At 37.2% G+C, this 25,938-nt stretch overlaps 1 protein-coding gene across 1 annotated transcript in view; it reads left to right on the forward strand.

Annotated features, from left to right (window-relative positions):
* The first annotated feature begins 6,066 nt into the window (after positions 1-6,066).
* The window catches only part of SYTL5 (synaptotagmin like 5), a 137,111-nt gene continuing 117,239 nt past the window's right edge, over positions 6,067-25,938 (forward strand). The window contains exon 1 of the mRNA XM_070943412.1: positions 6,067-6,185. Coding sequence (XP_070799513.1) covers positions 6,067-6,185 — 119 coding nt within the window. The remainder of the gene's footprint in view (positions 6,186-25,938) is intronic.

A 25,938-nucleotide genomic window follows, 5' to 3' on the forward strand; every position in this document is an offset into this window, starting at 1 on the left:
TTGCACTGTTTCTAGTTATTTGTAGTATCTCTGTTTTTATTACTTTCTTTGTGAATCTTACATGGACTTTTCTTGGTAACTTATTTCTCATTGCATATCTTGTGTACATTCTAAAAACCTCGTCCATCTCATTTAATATCTTCTCCTTACGTTGTTCCAACACTTCTGCCAACATCTCTGCCATCACATCCGGCAATTTTTCTCCTTTCTCTTCCTCTATATTTTGAAAGCTTAGATAATAATCAGGTCGATCCATCTCCAGATAAATAATTGTTCGCTCTTGGTTTTTGTCCACTGATGTCAATTTTTCGTCTAATTCTTCCACTTTCTTTTCTGTCAAGTCCGCTTTTTCCTCTACTTTTTGAATTCTTTCTTCATTTTTCCCAATCATCTCTTTCACTTCTTTTAAGTCTTCTTTCAAATCATCATGAAGCATCTATAAGATTTTTTAAATCCATCGTTTCTGATGTTTTTAATGTTTCTGTTGTAGAGGGGCTTGCTGCTGAATGCAAATGTGCTGTAAATTTCTTCATCCCTTAATGTTATATGTCCCAATTTATAATCCACTTGTAATTACTATTTGTACTCCTAATATCTAATTCACCCTACTGGATGAACTAGAAAAAAGAAAAAATATAAACAAAAAAGTTAAAGAAAAATCCAATCCGTCCCCCAAGTAAAAAGGTATCCAAAAATACTATCCAGCGAAAGAGAGAGAGAGAGAGAAAAGGAAAAGAAGGAAAGGAAAAAAAGATATATATTTAAAAAATCCAGAAGATGAAAAAGATTTTTTTTAATCCATTCTCTTTCTTCAGGCTCTTCTTGCCTTAATCCAAATTTTAAACGAACCAGCAATATTTTTCTTCGCTCACTCAGAGAAAAAGAAAAAAAAAGGAAGAAAAAAAAAGGGACAAAAGGAAAAGTTTTTATCCAGACTTTGTTCCACCCACAAATAGTAGACAAGGAAAAAAATAGAAGAATTTTTTTTCCCAAAACACCAATTCCAAAACAATGTACTTCAAAAGGCTCAAAAAGACAAACAGAAAAATAAGAAAAATAAAAGCTCAAGAAGTAAAAACAAATTCAGCACTCTAATCTCTTCATTCCTTTCCAGTATGTCTTTCTCTTTTCAACATCTGTTTTCTTATCAGTACAACCAGCATTGTCAAGGTCAAATTTAAGCTTTATAATTAATTCAAAATCTTTTTAAAGCCTTTTCTTTTTGCCACTAGATGGCACTGAAATATAACAAAACTATACGTTTCCAAGCTTCAATTCTTTAATCCATTTCTCTTTACTTTAAATTCCTTTATAATTCTTCCATTTTTCTCCAAATAATCAGTCAATTTTCTAACTCTTCTTAATTTCAAGTCCAGTCTTTTAGACCAATTCTCAATCAGTATTTCAATTCATTTAATTCATTCAGGGGGGGAAAAAACCTCCCCCCCTTTGGGCTTTCACTTTCCTTGCTGATTCAATACCAGAAATGGAGAGCCGATACACACCCGCTCTCCCTCCTCGCTTTAGCCACTTTTCCACTCTATATTCATTCCAAGTGGGTATGAAAAGAAAAACTTTTATCTGTAAAGCCAAGTTCTCACCCAGATGATGCGCTTCCTCTTGATTTAACCACTCTGTTGCGACTACCCCAGCTTCTTAGTGGCTCCTATGGCCACTTTCTCAGATGTCCGGTTCAAGAAGCTACTTCTGATCAACCCCGGGAATTTGCGGATTCCCTGAGTTACTCAGTTCATGCTTCTCATGTTCGCCATCCCTACGAGATGGCTTAGGTCAATTAAGACCCCCGATCAGCTGAGATATCAGCGGTTTTTCCAGAGCCTTGAAAAAACCTGCTGTCATGCCACAACGCTGGCCATACCTCCCCCCTGCCTCCCCGTTCTGGACCAGAATTTCTGTTGCTAAGCAAGGCACTTGTTAAATGATTCATGCCTGACTTTATTACCTTTTTTGACATCGTTATTAAGCAAATCACTGCAGTTGTTAATTGAATCATATGGCTGATGCCAAAACATCTGGAGCACAACTTGAACACCATCAGTATTAACAAAATCACCATCAGTCAATTGAAAAAGGCAGTTTTACCGCAACAGCTTACATCCACAATACCTTGAATTCATTGAACAACAGCTTATTCCAGGTCCTTGGGAAGGACTTGATAGATGGGTAAAAATGTCAAATCCAGTCTAAAAATCTGGCTGACTGTGCAACAACTGCAATAATAAAATTAGCTTTTTCTGATCTGTTGCTCTCTGGGTATATTGAATTATAATACCCAGAATTTAAGATGCCAGTGGGAAAACAATACTAATTAATATGAGAAATACTAGAAGAAGAGATAGTGCTGTAACTTGGTATGACAAATCTGTTTCTTAAATCTTATACTTTCAGCAATTCTGATCACAATGTACAGTATATATTAGATCCTAGGAGGAAGTAGGACAATCTTTGATTGATTGGTGGTTAGTTATTTATCCTTACACAGAGATAGGCATAAAATAATCTTAAGTGATTAGAAATGATAGTCAATAATTATTCTTAAAAGGCAGGCACTTCACATACTCATTTTAGTTTTTTATAATGCAAGACAGATTTTCCTTTTTCCTTTGGAAATTAATAGGGTTAGTGCTGCAGGTATTTCCTTGTACTTTGATAATTGGCTGCTGCTGATAAATATTGCATCATACATACTGGGTGTGTGTTTTGTGCAAATAGTTTTCTGATAGAAGAACAGCTGGTTTTTCAGGTTAATGGATAGAGTAATCGGTATCAGTACTCTGTAAAGTTGCTTACAAGGAACAGTTCAGCTATTATACCCTGGATATGGTAAGTCTTGATTAATCTGAATGCCATTTGCACAAATATTCTCATTTAAAAGCATACATTCATAGACTCCTGTAATTGTATATTTCTCTTTTTCAAGCTATCATGGAACATAAGAGTAAGAAGTGAGGTTTGATTAGGCCATTTGTTTAACATAGTAGCTGTTACTTTAACTTCCTGTTGGAGCAATGAATAAAACTGAGATGTTCCCACATAATAAATTTCTGTAATTTCTGTTTGAAATATAGCATAAGAAACCATTTCACTCTGTAAAATCATCAAAGGTTTATTCTAGAATGATGTAATTGAACAATACTTTTTTCTTTGCTTCTTAAAGTACTTTTATAATCTCAACAAATCAGACTGAAGTGTGTGTTATTATACTGGGATACTAAGTTACTGTGCTGCTCTTGATCGTTAGGAACAAAATAAGGGAAATTTCAGTGTCAGTTGTTAGATATAATGATTTATTCAAAGCCTGTTGATCTACCATCCTTACTGCTTAAATTTGAGTATTCAGTCCCATTCTGTTTCTGAAAAATCAATGCTGTATTTGATGAAAGTACTGCTATTAGACTTTTCAAGAATAATTTACAGGTGGTCCTTGACTTATGACTGTTTGTTCAGTGACCGTTCAAAATTAAAAAGGTGCTGAATGAAAGGACTTGCGGCAGATGCTCAAACTTAAGATTGTTGCACCAGCCCCACGGTTACTTAATTGCAATCTGGGCTCTTGGCAACTTGTTTGCACTTATGATAGATAGCCAAACCTTCCGTGATCATGTGACCACCATTTGCAATCTTCCCTGCTGGCTTCTTCAGAAAGTCAACAAGGAAGGGAGGGAACTTACTTCCGACTATCCAGCAGGGAAAGTTGCAAGCCACTTTGTCTTTCTGTGGAGTGTGCCCCCTCCCAAGGAAGGCAGGGCAGCAAGGTGCTGTGCAGAGAAACAAATCTGGGACAACTTCACTTCTCCCCATAGTATACTGCCTCCTCTCCCCACTTATGAAAGTTATGAAAAATATTATAAAAAGGTTGAAACTGCAAAATTACTTTCTTTGGAAAGATCTACCATGCCTACTAGTTTCATCCACTAGTGCCAACCCACACATGTGCAGAAGCCCACAAAAATGCAGAAGTTTGATTGCTTTTCCATCATCTTCAAATCAAATCTTGAGTCTTGTGGCCTTTAAATTTTAAATACAGATAGTCCTTGACTTACAACAGTTCATTTAGTGATTGTTCAAAGTCACAACAGCATTGAAAAAAGTGATTTATGACCATTTTTCACATTAACGACTGTTGCAGCATCCTCATGGTCACATGATCAAAATGCTTGGCAACTGGTTCATATTTATGACAACTGCAATATGTATATAGCTTTTGCAACCTTTTGACAAGCAAAATCAATGGGGAAGCCAGATTCACCTAACAACCATGTTACTAACTTAATGACTATAGTGATTCGTTTAAGAACTGTGGCAAGAAAAGTCATAAAATGGGGCAAACCTCACTTAATAAACATTTTACTTAGCAACACAAATTTTGGGCTCAATTGTGGTCGTAATTACTACCTGTAATGTTAATTTTCAAAATCCAGTTCAAGTCAGACTGATCTGCATATCCTATAGATTCATTGGATGCAAATTTGGTCTGTTCTTGTCCAGCTAAAATAGATAACTCATAATGTATGTAGCATGAGAATATGGACAGGTGAGTTGTATTATATCATACTGTACTTGACCCTTGCTGGCTGGGGAGAACACACTCAATAGCAAATGATGAATGTGTCTTTGTGATATAGAATGATTTTTTTTATTTATACAAATGTAGTGGTGAAATTTTGTACTCTAAATTATTAGGTTTTTAACAGAATTCATTATTATAATATTTGGCAAGATCTTGAAGTGTATAGTAGAGTATTATAGCTCTATAGTATTCTAGGAAAGTTGATGACATTGGATGAAAATGGGTGACATCTAGGTAATTTTATGGGAGAAAGACTAGTTGAATAATCTTAAAGAACTCGACAAAGCAAACCTAGTTCTCTTGGTTCTATTTGACTTCTTAATGGCTTTTGTTAGGTTGCAGGAATAATTTCAAAAGGTAGTGCTAGGAGATTCCCATTCATCCAAAATCTGTTAGCTTGTAATGTTCCTTAGGCAACTATCTTCTCCTCTAATATTTAGCTTTTACATAGTACTGAAAGAGACTGTCCATGAACTATAGATTCAGTATTGTTGTGGATATACAAAATCTGTGGTTTCATCTTCCCAGATAATACTTGAATTACATAAACTCAAACAAAATCCACCCTGTAGTGCATATATAAAAGCATTGGTGGTATGTAATAGGTACCATGCTAATGACACTCGTATTTCTTTTTTCAGTTATAATCAAGAGAACTGATTAAGTTCTAAATCAGTGTTGAAAACTGCCAAACAAACTGAAGTTTGTCTAGAGGAGACAGAAATATTGTAATCCTATTTAATCAGATGGAAGATCAGGAAATATGATTTAACCTCTGTTAGACAGAGTTATCTTTGTGAAGACTGAGAGTCATATCTCAGTTGAACTGCTGAAGTCAACCTGAATCCAAGTGTCTTGGGATTCCTTGTTCAATTTCAAGGGTCAGTATTAGCTAGGAATGAGTTTGTTCAGTTAAAACAAGTGTTCCAACTGAGTCTGTTCCTGGGAATGAGAAATCTAGCGAGAGTCATGTAAAAGATTCTCTTCGGCAGGTCCAGAATGATGCAGTCAGACATATGTTCAATTGTTGAAATAACTTCCCTAGCTATTTTGTTTTTAATTGTCATTCAATTTCAGTTGTTATTTCTATTAATTAAATATTCCAGTTGTACAAACAGGTGGGCATTTGTTACTGTCTTGAAATTACTAAAACATTAATTCATTCAAGAAACAGCTTAAGTAAATGTATATTTAATTTTAATTTTTAATTTTGTTGTTTTCATTTCAGGTAAAACGATTCAGGGCAATTATTAACTTGAGGATAATCTATGAAAGATGTTCACAGCATGTTCAGAAGATCAAGCAAAAATTCCAGTGAACATTCAAATCACTAAAATGACCAAAATCTGAAACATGAATTAGCTCCTGACAAGAAACTGTAGCACTTGGATGTTTCCAATGATGTGCTCTTAACCTCTGCATCTTATTGTCTGCCAGAAAACTCATCTATTAAAGAATATAACAATTGAAGGAACATGTCTAACAATGCAGAAATAATCAATCTATCATTTTTATTAGAGCATGAAAGAGAAACAATATTGGGAGTATTAAAAAGAGATGAATATTTGAAAAAAATGGAAGATAAACGAATCAGGTAATCTTTAAAAAATATCTATACTACTTAAAACACCAAATACTAAAGCTTGGTTTGGAAATGTGTGGCTGTTATCAGTGTTAGTAGTGATAATTATAAATGTTCCATTTTGCTTCTTTTTCATGTGCACAGCTTTGGCCTCCAACAGTCTGATTTACCCTTTAGAAAAATGAACTTTTTTAAAAAAGATTATTCTTTGTGATAACTGTAGCCTAATTATAAATTGTTGATGTGAAACATATGTGCACATGCACAATATAGTCCTGCATGATTTCACAGAAATCTGGATACGTTGCCCAAAATAATAGGTGTGTCTAGCACTAACATTATTTTAGAATGATGTTACACAAACATACATACATTAATTATACAGTACTGTAGCACAAATCTTTCATACTTTGTTGAAATTATTGAGTGAACTATGGTTACATCTTCTGGTTTTGCTGATATATGGTAATATGCCTATGTTCACAGATTAAGTTCTTTTACAAATTCTTCTTTTATTGTTAATTCTAACTAATATGTATTATATTTCCCACTATCCAGCTGAGGAAATGCATTTCATATTAACTATTAATCTATTAATCTATTATTTCTTTGTTCTTAAATATTTTATAGAAAGCACACTAGTTAATTTCTGTGTACATTTAAAATAGCTTCGGCTATTAACTGATCTTGGCACTTTTTCTTTCTTACAAGTTTGTACATAGTAGGGAAAGAATTTTGCACTTGCCTTCCCTTAACACAAATAGTGTGCTTCAGTTTAAAACCCAAATAGCACAAATGAAGCTGCTGGTGCAATAATAAGGTACGGGCAAAACTGGTATTGGCAATTTTAAAAAATGGTTATTATTCAAACTATATACTATTTTTAAATTTTTGTACTATGCTTATATTTCTGTTCATCCTAGCCCTAAGCAAGAGAGATAAGGATAGAAAATTGGCTAAAAATCAAATCTTTTGCAGAGAATAGAAAGAGTGTTGGTCTTACCTGAACGCTTCTTCTCGTCGTGCTGAAGGATAATCAATTCATGGGTGGTGGTTCTACTTCCTTGCTTGAAGCTGAGTCAATCATTTCTTTAGTCCTGCCTTCTTCTACTGCACCTCCCCAGTTTTGACGAAGTCTGATTGATTGACTTTCGGAGTTCTTCAATGCTGTTACTGATCACTTCCAGACCTAGGACTTGACAGTCTTCAGGGTGGGATTGTATTATCCTTCAGCATGACGAGAAGAAGCATTCAGGCAAGACCAGCTCTCTTTCTCCATCATGCTGATAGGATAATACAATTTATAGGAAATACCAAAGCTGGCTATCCTAAGAGTGGGGCAAGGTTTGGTCCTGGGTCCCCGCCACCATATGTACTCTCTAAAGTACTCTCCTACCAAAGGTTGCCTCTGCTGAAGCAAAAGCGTCCAGCTTGTAGTGTTTGATGAACGATGACAGAGAAGACCACATTGCTGCTCTATAGATGTTCTTGATGGAAGCCTGAGTATTCCACACCACCGTTGTAGCCGCACTCCATGTTGAGTGGGCCGTCACTCGTCCAGGCAGTGGCAACGACTGCAGTTCAAAGGTCTTAGTAATGCATGCTTGAATCTACCGATCTATTGTCAATGGTGAAATCTTGTTGCCCAATGAGCTCGGCCTAATTGAAATGAACATTGGTTCCATCTTCCTGATAGAAGCCGTTCTCTTTAGATAGCGTATTTTTCGGAGTATAAGATGCATATTTTCCCCCCAAAAAAGAGGGTGAAAATCTGGGTGCATCTTATACTCTGAATGTAGCCCCACCCAGCCTCACAAACAGAGATTTCAAGAAGCCTCTGAAAGAAGCTTCAGAAAAAAACCCTCTGAAGGGCTTTTATCTAAAATAATATGGCAAGCAACAAAAGAAGACTCAGTAAAGGTTCTAACCAAACTATGCTAACAAATCTGGAGAATGACACAATAACCAATAGATCGGAAGAGGTTAATCTATATACCAATACCAAAGAAAGAAGATTGAACAGAGTACAGATAGTCCTTCAGAATAAAAGCCTCTGAAAGAAGCTTCAGAAAAAAAGCCTTTGAAAGAAAAAGCTGAGGCAGAAAAAAAAGTTTTTTCTGAAACAGAGTTTCAGAAGTTTCAGAGGCAGAAAAAAAAGCAAGGCACAGAGTTCACAACCAACGAACCTGTTGCTAAAATTCACCTCTGAGAACAGCTGATTGGGAGTATTCCAGGAGGGCAATCCATCCACCAATCAGCTTTTTTCTTATTTTCCTCCTTAAAAACTAAGCTGCATCTTATACTCTGAAAAATACGGTAGATGCGTATCGGCCTTTTAACGTCCAAAGAGTGCCACTTCTTTTCTAACTTGTGTACCGGCTTCGGACAGAAATCCAGCAGTATTATCTCCTGTGCCCTGTGGAAGGTGGAATTCACCTTCAGTAGGAAGGTGGGATCTAGCCGCAACACTACCCTATTTGGGTGAAATATGCATAGGTCCTCTTATGGAACAGGCTGCCAATTGAGATATTCATCTGGTGAAAGTAATTACCATGAGGAAGACCATCTTCCAGGTGAGGAAGCTTAAGCTGGTGGAGAATAATGGTTCAAACGGTTCTACCATTAATCTTCTCAGGACCTTTGTCAGTTCCCATGTTGGATATCTATGAACCACTGGGGATTTTAGATTTGTTACTCCTCTGAGGAAGCTGTGCACCAACCTCCCGCTGCCCAAGACTGTTGCTATCGCCGCTACCTGTCTACGTAATGTATTGGGAGACAGGGCTTTGTCCAGACCTTCCTGTAGAAATACTAGAATTTGTATCACTGATACTGTGGTTGGTTCGATATGTGTCTTATCACACCAACCACAGAATGCTCTCCATGTGGCATCGTAGATCCTGTTGGTTGAAGGCCTTCTAGAGGCCTGTATTGTCTGAATAACCCTGGCGGGGCACTTGAGCTGATCTAATCTAGCCCGTTCAAGTGCTAGATGGTCAGTTGAAGCCACTGCGGTTCTGGATGTAGTAGATCCCCCTGGCTGAGAGATACTCTGTCCGTGGAGATCCTCCATGGTCTGGCCACTGACAGGTTGACCAGATTTGCAAACCATGGCCATCTGGGCCAGTGTGGTGCTATGAGCAGGACCTCTGCCCTCTCCTCCAGTACCTTTCTTCTTTTTTTTTATTTTTTATTTTTAAACATAAAAACACCATCATTCAATACAATCACAGAAAGTGTGTCGATCGGTTAAGATTCTTTTGTGCATAATCCCATATCCAAAATTACAAATTATTTAATTTCTCTTATTTGACAACTTTATATATCCCTTTATATTATTATTCTTATTTAACAATTATTTAACAAAGGCTTAACTCCCATAAGAAAACATTTCATATATTTTATCATTACCTTAATTTCATATTTCATACTTCATCTCCATGCTTTATTGTCTAGCCATTGGTAAAACAAATCCCATATCAAATAGTATTGTTTGTCTTCCTGTTCTCTAATTTCAAATGTCAATTTACTCATTTCAGCACATTCCATAATTTTCTTAATAACTTCATCGTCAGTAGGTATCTTCTCTCCTTTCCAATTTTTAGCAAATACAATTCTAGCTGCTGTTAAAACATTCACAATTAAATATCTCAGTTCTCTATTGTACATTTCTGGTAAAATCCCTAATAAAAATATCTCTGGTTTAAAGTCTATGTGTTTCTTTGTCATTTTTTCCAACCATGTGTGGATTTTAGTCCAATATCTTTTAGCTTCTGCGCATGTCCACCACATATGGTAATATGATCCTGGAGTCTGATGACATTTCCAACATTTCTCCAATTTGTTCTTGAACATTCTGGCTATTCTCGTTGAGGGTAGATGCCACCTGTAAAACATCTTATACAAGTTCTGTCTATATGCTGTAGACATTGTCATTTTATAATTTTGCAACCACAATTTTTGCCATTTCTCTAAATCAATCCCATGGCCAAAATTTCCGGCCCATGCTATCATTGTTTCTTTAACTTGTTCTTCTTCCAATTTTACCTCTAGTAAATAACCATGCAATTTTTTAATTACATAGTCATCAGAACCCATTAAAATCTTATCTAAATTAGTCAAGACATTATAAAAACCTTCTTGTTTAGAATCTTCTTCATATCTAGAATGTATTTGCAAATAAGAAAACCAATCCATCTTAAAACCTTGTTCTTCCAATTCTTGCCTCGATTCACCCTTTTCATCTATTAATTCACTATATCTAACAATTTGTTTCCTTCTAAATACTACTGAATATGAAAATGCTTCAATCGTTGATATCCAGACTGGAATTTTCAAATAGTGTTGTTTTTTAATCTTCTCCCAGTTTAATAAAAAATCCTCACGTATATGATGTCTTCTAAAATACCCCTGTATTTTTGTTCCTTTGTACCATAAAAAAGCATGCCACCCCATCAACAAATCATGACTTTCTAGATTCAATAATCTAGTATTTCTTAACGTTATCCATTCTTTAATCCATATCAAACTTGTCGCTTGGTAATAGAGTTCCCAGTTACGTAATCCAAAGCCCCCTCTCATTCTAGCATCTTGTAGCAACTTAAATTTTATCCTCGCCTTCTTTCCCTGCCAAATGTATTTTAACACTATTTTATTCAATTCTTCAAAAATATCTTTCCCCAATCTAATTGGAATAGTCTGGAACAAATATAAAATTCTAGGCAAAGTATTCATCTTAATAGTTGATATCCTTCCAATCAAAGAAAGCTGTAAATTTTCCCATTTCGCCAAATCTGTCCCTATCTGTTGTTTAAGTTTATTATAATTATTTTCTTTAAGTGTGTTACATCTTGCTGTCAAGTGTATCCCCAAATATTTGACTTTATTTGTGATCTGCATCTTTGATATATCTGCCAATTCTTCTTTTTGCTTTACCAACGTATTTTTAGTCAAAATCTTCGTTTTGTCTTTATTAATTTTCAAACCAACCACTTTCACAAACTCTCCAATTTTATCTATCAATGTAGTTATTGATGTTAATGGAACTTCAAGAATAAAGACCAAGTCATCTGCAAATGCTTGCAATTTGTATTCTTCTTTTCGAATTTTTATTCCCTTTATGTCTTTTTCTTCTCTGATATTTCTAATGTTAATATAAACAACAATGGACATCCTTGTCTGGTACCTTTTTTTATCTCAATGGAGAGTCTGTCAATTCTCCATTTATCATTACTTTTGCCATTTGTTTGTGATATATAGCTTCTATTGCTTGAATAAATTTTCTGCCAAAACCCATCTGTTCCATTTGAAGCAACATAAATTGCCAATTTACATTGTCAAAAGCTTTCTGTGCACCTAAAAATATCAAAGTCATTTGCGTTTCAGGATGGGCTTCATAGTATTCCAAAGTGTCCAGAATTATTCTCATATTATCTCTTATTTGTCTTTTTGGCAGAAACCCATTTTGATCTGAATGTATAAAATTATTTAAGTATCTTTTAAGTCTTTCTGCCAATATTGAAGCAAAGATTTTATAATCTGAATTTAGCAGGGATATAGGTGTCAGCGTATAGTTTTTGATTTGTGTGGGTCTGTATCCTCTTTAGGAATCGATGTAATATATGCTCAGACCATGACTTGGGTATTTCCTTCTTTGTCATCACTTCATTCATAACTTCTAAAAATGGGAGACTTAAAGATTCCTGCAATGTCCTATAATATTCCGCTGGCAAACCATCTGGCCCTAGTGCCTTCCCATTCTTTTGTTTCTTAATTGCTTCAGTTAATTCCATCATCGTTATGTTTCCCTCTAACATCTCCCCAATATCTTTAGGAATCCAAGGTAAATTTGCATTTTGAAGATATCTTATCACATTTTCCTCCTCTATCTTTTCTTTCTCATACAGTTGCCTATAGTAATCCTGTATAATTTTTTTTCTTCTCTTTATTTCCAAATTTACTTTGCCCTTGATCATCGATTAGTTGTATTATTTTTCTTGATTCTCTCTCTTTTTTCAATTTATATGCTAACCATCTTCCTGGTTTATTGGCATTTTCAAAGTAGTTCTGTTTATGCTTCTAATTTTTTGAGCTAATTTTTCTTTCTCCAGTAAGTCCATTTTGTGTTTTATTGTATCCATTTTCACTTTAACATCTTTTTTATGTGGATGTTTCTGAAGCTCTTTTTCAAATCTCTTAATTATCTTCCAATATTTTATATATTTGTTTTTTCTTAACATTTCTCTTGTATAGTCCATTATCAAACCTCTAGCATAGGCCTTCATCGTGTCCCAAAGATTTTGCATCAATGTGTCTTCTTTCCTATTCTCCTTAAAGAAGAAAGCCAATTCTCTCTCCATTTTCTGTACAAAGTCCTTTTCTTTTAGTATAGTATTATTTAAAGTCCATCTAAATCTTCTCCTTTGCCCTTTCCATTTCACTATCACTGGATTATGATCTGCCCAGGTATTTGCTTCTATCTCAATTTGTTCTATGTTCAAAGTCAATTCCATTGTTGTCCATATCATATCTAATCTAGACCAAGATGAATGTCTATCAGAGTAAAAAGTATATTGTCTGTTTTTTCCATTTCTATCTCTCCATGCATCTTTTAAGTTTATTTCCTCAGTCATCTTAAAAAAGGATTTTGGTAATATCTTTCTACTATGTCTTATTGTTTTATGTGTTTTATAGTCCAAATTTCTATCTACTATTACTGTTAAAATCTCCCATCATACAGATATTATCATATTCCAATTCAATTATTTTCATGTGCAATTTTCTATAGAAGTCACTTTGATTATTATTTGCAGCATATATTGCTACTAAAAGAACTTACATATTGTTATCTATTATCTCCACCATCAGAACTCTTCCTTCGTTGTCTGCATATATTTGCTCAGCTGGTATTGCATTTCCAATATATAAAACCACTCCTCTTTTTTTACATTGTGGCAATGATGTGAAAATTTTCCCTAATTTTGAATGTACCAATAGCTGTTCATGTTGCTTTTTAATATGTACTTCTTGTAGGCAAATTATATCAACTTTTAATTTCTCTAATTTGTGAAATACCTTTCTTCTTTTAACAACTGAATTAAGTCCATTTATGTTTATTGAAATCAATTTTCTCTCTTCCATATTCATACTTTATATGCAGGCAGCTCTAGTTAATCGTAATTTACGTCCTTTGTGTTCCACAATCCCTCCTACTGCGCCTTCTGCATTTTCAATCATTGCTAGTTCCTCTTCTTGAACTTCTACTGGCACTACTGTCGTTTGGAATTCCATTTCCATTTCCTTCTCTTTGAAAAATTCTGCATAAAATGCTTTCGTTTTATCTACTGTATCTATTCTGTATCTTTGGAGTTGCCACGTTAACACTAATCCTTCTGGTACCAGCCATCTGTAGTTCACACCTTTTTGAAGTAATATTTTAGTCAAAAATTGTTATTCTCTCCTCATCTCTCACTTTTCTTGGTATTTGCTTCAGAACCACAATTTTTTTCTCATTATACTTCAATGTTTTTTCTCTGGCAATCTGCAGTATTTGTGCTTTTATTGATTTCTTAGTGAACCTTATATACACTTCTCGTGGTAACTTATTGCGCATTGCGTACCTAGTGTAAACTCAATATATCTCATCCACGCCATTCATCATCTTCTCCTTGGTGATATCGAGTGCTTCAGTCAAAATTACTATCATTATTTCTGCCAAATTCTCTCCTTTCTCTTCTTCTACATTTTGAAATCTTGGATAAAATTCTGATCTGTCCATCTTCCATCCAATTAGTCCACTCCTGTCACATTCAACTTCTCCCAATCTATTATCTATATCTTTGATTTTTTCCTCCTTTTGCACCTCATTTTTCTCAAGCTTTTGCAGTCTCTCTTCATATTTCAACATCATTTGCTGTATACTTGCCACTTTTTCATCTGTCTTAAGTTGTTGTTGTTCCATCCTCTGGACTGTTTGAAAAATCATCTGTAATGTTGTATCTTTCTCTCTCTTTTTCTTTATCCTTCTCCTGCTGAAGCATCGTCTGAATTGATCGCTGTCCTCCAGATGGCGATGAGGAGGGCGTAGTTGAAGAAGACCCAACTGCTGCAACTTTTTTACTCATTCTGTCCAGTAGTCACCAAAGGCCAAAACAAAAAGAAAAAAAAAGCCAAAAAGTAAAGGATGTGAAAAGAGAGAGAGAGAGAGGGAAAATAAACAATTCTTCAGGTTCTTCAAAACCTTAATCCACTTTAAAAAAGAAAAAAAAGAAAAAAAAACTTGAATTAATCCCAATGTCAATAAAAATAAGCTAAAAGAAAATCCAATTGAAAAAAGAAGAAAAAAAAAGAAAAAAAGGATGAAAAGCCAAATAGCCAGCCAAGGAGAAAAATAAAAATCAAAAATCAATCTTCAGGCACTTGTACACCTTAATCCAACTTGGTTATATATGAACAAAGAAAGGAAACTCCAACAGAGATATTTAAGCAGGGGAAGCATACAGAGAGTTATCACTTAACAGGAACAAAAATAAATAAATAATAGAAAATAGAAAAGGATTTCAATTTCTTCTGCAGTTCTGTTCTGTTCAAACATTAACAGATCTCTCTCATTCAGCCTCAGACTCCTATTTCTGATAGTTCCCTGAAAAGCATCTGAGTAAACAATACAGATAGTTCCAATTTCCTCAGATGTGTTTTCAACAATCTTATCAGCAAGAAAGTTCAGAGTCCTTGAGTTTTAGCAACAATGTAATACAATTGTTTCAACTTCCTACTTATATAGAAAGGAATAACAAAGTTTCCTGTCCAGTAGATGGCAGTATTACACACACTCCTATCTTCCCCGCTGATATAATCCAAAAGTTCTTTGTCTGTAAAATGGCAAATAAAAAAATTGAACAATCTTCAGAAAAAGAAAAAGAAAAGTTAAATCCCAAAAGGAAAATATTTTGGATAAAAGGCACAAAGGCTTACAAATGTTCAACTCTTAGTTCTGTCAATCCTTTTCAATCCAGTCCTGATCAAAAACAAAACAAAAATTTAAAACTCCACCAGTATAAATGGTTTGAAAATAAAAAGTAACTCCAACTTAATTTTGCCGCTTGAATTCCTTTTGTCTCCAATTTAATTACCACTTCAATCTCAGGATGTTCTTAGTATTAATTTAAATTGAAAGTCTCTCACCACATCAACTCACTGTCCTTCTATTCTTCTTCCGGAACTGTCCCAACTTCAGCAGCCACTATGGCTGCCACCCCGCTGCTAGAAAAAGGGCTTCTCCCGGATCAACCAGGGACTTTGCGGTGTCCCTGGGATCGTCAGACTGTCCCCTCCGCTATCAGTCAAAACAAGACTGTGAGGTCCAAAAAGGACCGTCCAGCAGCGAGTGTTTCAGCAGCGATCCTGGAACCCAGGAATCCTCCGACCGTTCCATCACGACGTCAGCTCCTCCCTCTCCTCCAGTACCTTTCTGATCACTTTCAGGATCAATGGTAGTGGTGAGAATGCCTATAGTAGTCTCCTTGGCCTTGGGCTGCAGACAGTGTTGGCTCTTTCCGCTCCCAGTGTTGGAAATCTTGCATAGAACCCAGTGGTGAAATCTAAAATTTGTTACTACCAGTTCTGTGGGCGTGGCTTGGTGGTGGTGGGGGTAATGTGACTGGGTGGCATGGCCAAGTTTTTTTCCCTTTTAAAACCATTTTTTCCACAACCTCTTCAGCAAAAAGGTTGTAAAAAAATGCTTTCAAAAGGCTCTGACGATCCCAGCTGAGTTGCCTGGTCGGCAGAGGCTTTTTTTCTTTTAAAAGACTCTGCAGATCAAGCAACTCAGCTTGGATCGTCAGAGGCATTTAAAAGAAAAACAGCCTCTGCCGATCAGGCAACTCAGCTTGGATCGTCAGAGGCATTTAAAAGAAAAAAAACCTCTGCTGATCAGGCAACTCAGCTGGGATCATCAGCTGACGATCCCTTTAACAATCCCAACTGAGCCACGCGATCATCAGAGGCTTTTTTTTTTTACTTTTAAAAGCATTTTTCAGCCGAAGAAGTTGTAGTAAAAATGCTTTTAAAAATTAAAAGGAAAAGCCTCTGATGATTGTATGGCTCAGTTGGGCATGGGGGGGGGGAGGGATTTTTGCTACCAGTTCTCCAAACAACCCGCCTCCATCACTACCAAATCGGATGATCCAGTCCGAACCGGGAGCATTTCACCCCTGATAGAACCTCAGTAGCTGCGTGTTTGTTTTGGATGCAAAAAGATCCAGGACTGGACTCCCGAATCTTTCTACCAACTCCCTGAATAGGTTGGGATGTAGGTGGCACTCTGAGTGGTCGAGTCTTGTTCTGCTGAGCCAGTCTGTCTGTATGTTTGCTGACCCGAGATGTGTTCTGCTCTGAGCAAAAGGAGATGCTTCTCCGCCCAAAGGCCCAGGTGTTCTGCTTCTTGCATGAGCGTCTTGGAGTGTGTGTCCTCCCTGACGGTTTTGTTGTCTTAGAGGCCATGTCCATCAAGATGAGTATGTGTCAACCTGTTGCGACCCTTTGGAACCTTATTAGTGCCAGGTGAGTCACTCTGAGTTCTAGCCAATTGATGCTGTTCTTGAGGTCCGCTAGGGACCATTGATCCTGTGCTATCTGGGACTGGCAATGTGCCCCCCCACTGAATAGGCTGGTGTCTGTTGTGATGGTCAGGCAATTCGGCTCCTTGAAGCTACACCCCCTGGTTATGGCCTGCGACCTCCACCACCAAAGTGATTGCCTCACCCTTGGTGGGACCCACACCCTGATCCTGGCATTGCTCTTGCCTGATCTCTGATGTGGTAGGAGGAACCATTGCAATGTCCTTGTGTGCAAGTGTGCCCAGGGCACGATTCCTATGCAGGACACCATTTTGCCTAGGAGCTACAGTAGCAGATCCAAAGACACTGTTCGGTCTGTTAGGATCTGATCCACCAGTGCTTTTATGCTGGTTTGGTGATCCTGTGATAAATACCACTTGCATGAGGTGGTATCTATGACTACTCCCAAATGTAGCAGTTGCTTGGTTGGAGTCAATTGGCTATTATCGAAGTTGATGGAAAATCCATGCTTCTGCAGTGCTTGTATTGCTATTTCCAAGTCCTCCTTTGCCCTGGCCTTTGTCGAGGACTGTATCAATATGTCATCCAGGTAGCATTGGACGTGGACTGGAATGGTTCTGAGATGTGATAATGCCGGCCAGCATAGCAGAATCGTAGGAATTTCTGATGAGCTTGAAGAACGGGAATGTGCAGATACTCCTCCATAAGGTCTATTGATGTTAAGATGTTGCCCTCTTGAATGTTCCCCAGTATTGACTGGAAGGACTGCATTTTGAATCTTCTGTATACTATGTGACAGTTTAAAGGTTTGAGGTTTAGAATTGCTCTCCACTCCCCACCCCCCGAAGCCTTTGCACCATGAACAGGATTGAGTAGAACCCTTGTCCCTGTTCATCCCGTGGAACAGGTTCTATGTCTTGGATGTCCAGGAGATGTTGAACTGCTGTCTCCATGATGTTCCTTTTTGTCCTGTCCCTTGATATTGGGCATCTTCTGAAGGAGTTTGGGTGTGTAGATAGGAATTCTAGTTCTAGAACTTGCTTTACTGTGTTCAGGACCCAGGCATCCTCTGTTATAGTCACCCATCGGTCGGCAAATAGGCCCAGTCTTCCACCGATGGGTGGATTACTCTTGCTGTCACTTGTTGCATTGGAAAGGCCTATTGGTTGAGCCCCGGAATGAACCTCTCCCAGGAAACCGTTGTCCTGTCTTGTCTCTAAATCTGGTTCTGTCCTATTGACAGGTCTGGCTGTATGTATGGAGCCTTTGGTTTTTCTGGCGACCAAAACCGGCACCTGTGGCCTGAAAGGGCTGCCTGCATGTATAGGGTGAGAAGCACCGCTGGGCATGCCCATATATTTTAGGCAAAATTTTTCTTTTGGCCCTGGTTTCCACCAGTATAGATTCTATGGACTCACCAAATAGCTTGTTCTCCTTGATTGGGACAGAAGCTAGCTTCCATTTATGTTTTACATCCGCCTGCCAATGGTGGAGCCAAACCAAGTTTCTTACAGCTACTGACGCTGCGATGGCTTTGGAGGCATACTTGGCACTATTGAGAGTGGCATCTGCTATAAGTTCCAGTGTAGCTATTACTTTGTTAAAATCCTTGTGTTCTGATCGAAGATCACCAGGTGGTGCCTTGTCCTGCATCTCCCGAAGCCAGATTAGAGCAGCTCTGCTGAAAAATGAGGCGGTTGTGGTAGCTTTGACTGCCGATGCTGCTGCATGGTGGACCTTATGAAAGGTCTGCTCTGCCTTCTTGTCCTCTCCTTTCAAGACCTCCTCTGCCTCATTGGCTAGGATGGTTGAGGATGTTGAGGCAGTCACTGGGCCATCAATTGTTGGAAGTTGTAGAGACTGCAAATTCCGGCTCTACATTATACATCTTTTCGTTCTCACTTGGCATTGGGAAAATCACTGGTTGGACCATTTGGCCATGCACCACCTCTCTGAACAGATCGGGGGAAGGAACCATCTCGCCTATCCTTTGGGTCTGTCATGGATGGTTTTACCCTAGATGTCATTGGGTCAGTGCCCATGCCAGTTGCTGCCTTGGCCTTGCTTAGCAAGAGCTTAAACAGACTTCTTCGAAACAGACCATTAAACGCTGGAGTATCTTCCACAGTTTCATCTTCATCAGAGAATTCTGTCTCCTTTTCTTCCTCCTCTCCTGAAATTGAAGCCTCACTAGTGGTGGATGACATGCAGGAGTTAAATCTTTGTAATGCCAGGCCCCTTTTTTGCCTCCCTGCTGGGAAGGGGTGATCCTGTTCTGATATTCTCTCCACGTTTATAGGGTTGGTCTGATCCTCTTGCTCAGACATGACCTGCATTAAAGCCTCTGATATTAGAGCTTTCATCTTATTCATAAGTGCAGGAGATCTAGCTCCTGCATTTGTGGGAGTGTATGTGGCCTCTGCTGCCAGTCTCATCCTCTTTGGATGAGGTTGCCACTGATTTCCAAAATCCTGAAACTTTCCTTGCAATCCAAGCAATGATTCATCCTCTCCCAAACAAAGGATTGCTTGGTTTGATTGCTCACCAGCTCCCTCTGGTGTTGCAGCTCTGGCACTAATGCCTTGCTGCTCCATTTCTATTGACTGAAATACTGAAGAGCAGGAAATCCCATTTTGCTCCGTCTCCTTTTCAGCTCTTGCAAAACTTTTCTCAATAGCTTTCTGCCTCCTCAAAGCCTCTTTTTCCTCAGCTTTGGAATACTTACTGGAAAATAGAGACTTTCCTCTTATCTCTAGTGTAGCTGCTTTTGCAGCCACTCTGGGCTCTTCTGAGCTCAATTCTTGGGCTGGGCTTAGAGCAGGGAATCCCTGCTCCTCCCAACTTGCCCCTGTCTTGGAGTAATCCTCCATGTTTGTCCCCTTTGTTCCTGAGAGACAGGCAGACTCACCCACGCAGGGGCTTTGCTGCATGGCCCTTGTTTCTATGGCCGTTAATGAGTGTACTCAGCCTAAACTGAACAGAGACTGTAGGTCCTTTATTATTCAAATTATGTCCTGGGCCTCGGCTTTTCAGTTTAAAATCGTAGCAGACAGAGAGCAGATGTTTTTAAGGGATCGCTGCTGGACAGCTTCCCCCTCCCCACCCCCAGAGCTGCAGAGACAGCCTGGTCTTTTTACTGACGGTTCTGCTACCATTACTTTTGCTTCTATTAGTTGGATCCTGGTCTAAAACTTTTTTCCCTCTGAAGCACCTCTCCTTGCTGCTTCTTGCATGAAAGCTGAGTCAAAAGTGGGGAGGCGTAGTAGAAGGAGGTGGGACTAAAGAAATGATTGACTCAGCTTGAAGCAAGGAAGTAGAGGAACCACCCATGAATTGTATTATCCTATCAGCATGATGGAGAAGAGGAAATAAGTCACAAATTAGCTTCCATAGAGAGAGAAATAAGCTCTAAGCATATAACTCATTTCATTTCATTTTTTTTTCATTTTATTTGATTTCTATACCGCCCTACTCCCGAAGGACTCAGGGCGGTGCATAGCCAAACAGTAAAACACATACATACAAAATTTAAAAGTAGAATTAAAATCAAATTAAATAGTTTTGGCCCAGACAAATTAAAACCCCAAAACTCAAATCTTAAAGACCAATGTGCAGCTAAGAAGCTGACTGGTTGCTCTTGGGCAAAAGGGCTGGCCTACAGGTGATCAGTGTTAAAAGAAAACAAATGAGTAGACCGGTGCCTGCAAAAATAGAAAAAACAGCCCCTTTCAGCTTCAACATAGGTTAATTACCACAAGTTGATTTGATCAGCCTCCCGACTCTCAGCTGATTTGCTCTCAGCTGTTTTGCGGAGGGCTCTGTTGCTAGGTAGCTGCAAAGATTTTTGGAGTAGATTTTTTCCCCCCCAGCTATGCTGAAAAAGCAAAACTGAAAGTAAAGCAGGGTCTTTGCTGCAACATGACAAAATGAGGCAGAGAGAGATTTCTTTTTCTTTTTCCTCACAAAAAAAGGTAGGTGCAAAACTGCAAACAATGGGAAATTTAGGGCAAAAGAGGAGGTTCAAGATTTTAAAACACAAAAGAAAAAAAGCTCTATTTAACTAGGGAATTGTAATAATTGAGATACTATTAATTGTATATTGTGTTGAAAGCAGAAATGGTTAAGTTGTGGTTTGGAGGAATATATGGGGGAAATTATTTGGTTTATTATTATTGGTAAATATAATTAATTGATTTGTAAGAAATTGGATTGCATGGAAATAATTGGAATATTCATGTTCATATTGATTAATATACAAAAAAGATAGTTATATAACTAATTGATTTATATTAAAATGTTGAATTTGTATTAAACAACTGTATTACATAATTACATAATTAACCAATGTGAGGATGGATATAAAAATAGATGACAATGGGAAGGGGTATAATATAGAATAGAAGGGAAAAAATGAATTTGATTAAAATTAGAGATGAGGATGAAGGGTAATATTGGTTTTTTTAAAAAATAGATGAGGAATAAATATGGCAAAAAGGAAATATAGAAATCGTAAATTTAATTGAAATGACTAAACACTGTTTAAATTTGTGAACCGGCCAAATACTCTGTTCAAAGAAAATACATTGTATGTTTGTATGTGTGTTTCTAATTATTGCTATTTATTCATATTTGTTCTCTTTTATTCTTTAAAGTTTAACAATTCATTCTTTATCTTAATATCTTTATATTTGTTTGTGGTTGGTTTTCTTCCCTTTCATCTTTTTTATTGTACAGCAATCTTTCTCCTCAAACCTACCACTTCTCTCTTTTCTTTCCTTCTTACTTTCTCTTCCCCCCCTCTTCTCCTCCCTACTTCCTGTTCCTTTCCTTTCTCCTTCTCCTCTCTTCCTCTTCTCTTACCCTCACTCCTACTCTAATTTCCCTTCCCTTTCTTTATCCCTCTCTATTGCTGTATCCTTTTATGCACATGGACTACTTAGGGGGCTGAAAAGGTTATTTTTGACTGGTCCTCGCACTTTTGACCAGTCCTCGAACTTACGACTGTCCTCACATTTTACGTTTTTGCCCTATCTTGTCACCATGGTGAAGAGAAGCAGTTGTGAAATGAGTGACACGGTTGTTAAGAATACTACAATGGGCATAAATGATGACCAGTCATAAGTGCGAAGACCGGTCAAAAGTGCGAGGACCTGTCAGAAATGACTTTTTTCAGCCCTCTGGTTAGTCCTTTTGTGCACATGGACTACTCAGAGGGCTGAAAAAGTTACTTTTGACTGGTCCTCGCACTTTTGACCAGTCCTTGAATTTACGACTGTCCTCACATTTTACGATTTTTGCCCTATCTTCTCACCATGGTGAAGAGAAGCAGTTGTGAAATGAGTAACATGGTTGTTAAGAATGCTGCACGGGCATAAATGTGAGGATAGTCATAAGTGTGAGGACCAGTCAAAAGTGCGAGGACCTGTCAGAAATAACTTTTTTCAGCCCTCTGAGTAGTCCCTATACACATAGCCATGGCCACCCGGTCACATGACCAGCTAGCCACGCCCATCCAGTCACATGACCTCCAAGCCACACCCATAAAATAAGCCACACTCACAGAACCGGTAGTAAAAAATTTTAGAACCCACCCCTGCTTGGGGGTCACCACAACATGAAGAACTGTATTAAAGGGTCGCGGCATTAGGAAAGTTGAGAACCACTGGAATAGAGTATTGTTACCAGATGAGTGATTGGCCAACTCACAGGTAAGGAGAAAAACTTTCTAAAGCTTAAAAGGGGTCCCAGTCTGAAATAAGCGGCTAATTGGCACTTGGGAATTCAAAGTGAAGAAGGAAAAACAAACAAACAAACAAACAAACAAAGTGGAACTTTAAAACTAAAGCCCTAAAAGGAAAATTTTCTACCTGGATTTAAAATTGGAAACAATATAAGAAAATGAAAACTGAGAGAAAGCATTATTTAACAATAAAAGGAATTAAAAGAAAAAGAGAAAGTATTGTCTTTGTGGATTTACAATTGATATTTTTTTGCCTGGGGATTTGTGGATTGGAGAGAGACATCTGCTGGTGGAAAAGAAATACTTCAATAAGTATTTTAAAGACTGAAAGAACAAAGGGGATTATCATGAGAAGTTTTTAAAGGAGTATTTGTTTAAACAGCTGGAGCAAGACTTCAGAAAGAACGGGAAAGAATAAAGTTTGAAACTGGAATGGTCTAAATGAATATCTGAATTGGACACTACTTGGGGAAAAAAAAGGAAAAAGAGACATTATATGGACTTGAATTTGAATCATACATAAGTTAAAATAATAATAAACTAAAAAATCTTTTCTCCTTGAAGTGACAACATGGAAAATTGGGAGTATGAGTATGAGGAACTAAGGGAGATGTTTCAAAAGGTGCGAGAAGCGTTTAAGGGAAATAAAGGGAAAGTGTTTAAGGGAAATAAAAAATGGAGAGGGGAAAATATTTCTCAAAAAAGAAGAGAAAAGGAAATGGGAAAAGATTGAGGGGGAGAATTAAGAGAGTAACAATCTTAAAAACTAGAGAAAGGATGCAGGAGAGAAGATATAATACATACAAAAAGAAAAAGAAGGAAATAAGAGAAAGAGAGGAAAATGGAATTATGGAGAGACCAAAAGAAAATGAGTAAAACTCTTTGATGAGAGTTTGGAAGAAGCACCGATTCAAATGGGATTACAAAATACCGTTATGGCTGGATCTTGGTCATATCATGTGGAATACAAATATAATGTCACTCGGGGGGGGGGGTTATACAAAGAAGTTCTTTTTATAGATGGGGGCAGATGGCAATTAAAGACATTAGAAATACTGTTGGAAGAAGGGATTAATTTAACTTGGCTACAGTATAATCAACTTCAACTGAGATGGAAAGAAGATAAAAAAACTGGTATAATGATGCATGAAGAAGAATTGGTTAGACATATAAAAGAGAAAGGTCCAATGCATATTAAGAGGGTTTATAATGTTTTGCTAGAAAGGGATTCGTAAAATGAAGTGGTTAAAGATTGTATGATAAAGTGGGCACAAAATTTTGCAGAACCAGTGATGTTGGAAACATGGGAAAAAATATGGGTCCAGAATGTTAAATTTACACAGTCGCAGAATCTGAGGGAAAATTTTTATAAAATGTTTTATAGGTGGCATTTAGATCCTAAGAAATTATCGTGTATGTATCCTAATGTTCAACCAAAATGCTGGAGATGTGATTGCTTAGATGCCACATATTATCATATGTGGTGGACTTGTAAGAAAGTGAAGGCTTTTTGGATAAAAAGTTGGTGGGTTATGCAAAATGTTTTGAAGATAAAACTTCAGTTTTCTCCACAACTGTTTTTATTGGGTATAGCTAAGAGTTTTACATTGGGTGAAACAAAGCTGATATTGTATATGGTGACAGCAGCGAGATTATTGATAGGTCAATATTGGAAAAGTGATGCTATGCCCACTATTGAAGAATGGACTTTGAAGATGGCCAGTTTTGCAGAGATGGCGAAGATTTCAGCATATTTAAAAGACCGATCTCAAGAGTCTTATGTATGGGAGTGGAAAAAGTGGATAGATTATGTGCAGAATAAATATCAAACTAGGAAATATCAGATAGCTTTTAGCTGAATGAATGTATTACATAGGGATAGATTAATTGAGTTTTATGAAGGTATAAATAGTATACAGGGGGTGGAGGGGTTTAAGTTTCATAAAATGTATTTTTGATTAGGATTTTATTTTGAGGCAGTCCTGGGGGGAAAAGGGGAGGGTTAGGGAGGGTTTGGGGGGTTTTTTTTGGGGGGGGGAACTGGGGAGAAAATGTATTTGTAAAACTTTTCAAATAAAAAAAAAGAGTAAAAGGGGAGGAATAATGGATAGGAGAAAGGGAATTAAAACATTAATTGATTTAAGGGAATGGTATTAATAGTAGAAATTGTATATAAGAAGTAAAATAGAAGAAATATACAGATTATTGTAAAATGGAATACTGAATTGAAATTAGGATACAAAATTGAAATGTCAGTAAATGATGCAAGTAAGGATGAAATGAAATGAATGTAAAAAGCAAAAAGAAAAAATATACTGTTTAATGTAAAATAGATCAGCAGATGCAACATAAAAGGTAGAATGGTTTATATGTGAAAATAATTGAAAATGAGATATAAAATTGAAATACAAGTTAAAGAGAAAAAATTGATGTGGGAATAAGAAATTAAGAACTAAAGAAAATAAGAGGTGGAAGGTTATTTAAATTAAAAGGTTTTAAGGTAAAAATGGAATAAATTGAAATATGTTGTTAATAATTAAAAATGTGATGGGAATTCTGAGAAATATATTCAATAAAGGAAGGAAAAATCAGGGTTGCCTAGACACCACAGTGGAAAATACTGAATTGAAAATGAATACAGCAATAGAGAGTGAGTGGAAGAAGGAGTAGGGAGATGGAAGGAAGGGAGAAGAGAGGAAGGAGAGAGAGGAATAGAAGAAAGGGAAGAGGAGAAGAAGAAAGGGAGGGGAAATAAGAGTAGGAGAGAAGGTTAGATAGGAGGGAAGAAAGGAGAAGGGGGAGAAAGGAAGGGGAAGTAGAGAAGGAGTAGGAGAGAAGGAAAGAAGAAAGTAGGAAGGATAAAAGAAGGGAGTGAGAGGAAAGAGAGAAGAAAGATTGCTGTAAAACAAACAGATGAAATGGAAGAAAGGCAACCCTGAATACGTTTAAATTTATAAGGATAAAGAATGAACTACTATGAAAGTTAGAAGAGAATATATATGATTAAAAAGGAGAAATTAGAATTTGAGGGTGGAAGAAGATGTTGTTTATATAATAAGGATAGAAATATCAAGATATGATTAAAAATATGGAAAATGAATATTTTGGCAGAATGTGTAACTATGTAAAATGTATTTGGATATGGCAAGTTGTATAGGATATGATATGGTCAATACTCCTCATAAAATATGTGGGTGGGTGTGGAGGAAAAAAAATCAATAAAGCTTGATTTAAAAAAAAAAGAGTTCTGAGACCTCGCCTGCAGAGTGGACTGGCTGGAAGACATTCTAGTGAGCTGGTTCAAAGACTGCCTGAATGACAACCTCTACCATGCCTGCCTGGCTCAAGGGGCCCCAAACTGCCTGCACAATTGGTACATCCTGGCTGAAGAAGTGGAGATTGACATGGCCAGAAACCAGTACCGAGGGGGAAGAGCCTGGAAGTGATC

The sequence above is a fragment of the Pituophis catenifer genome, unplaced genomic scaffold (genome assembly GCF_029215685.1).
Source record: "Pituophis catenifer annectens isolate HBS135680 unplaced genomic scaffold, rPitCat1.0.hap2 SCAF_4, whole genome shotgun sequence".
Taxonomy (NCBI): domain Eukaryota; kingdom Metazoa; phylum Chordata; class Lepidosauria; order Squamata; family Colubridae; genus Pituophis; species Pituophis catenifer.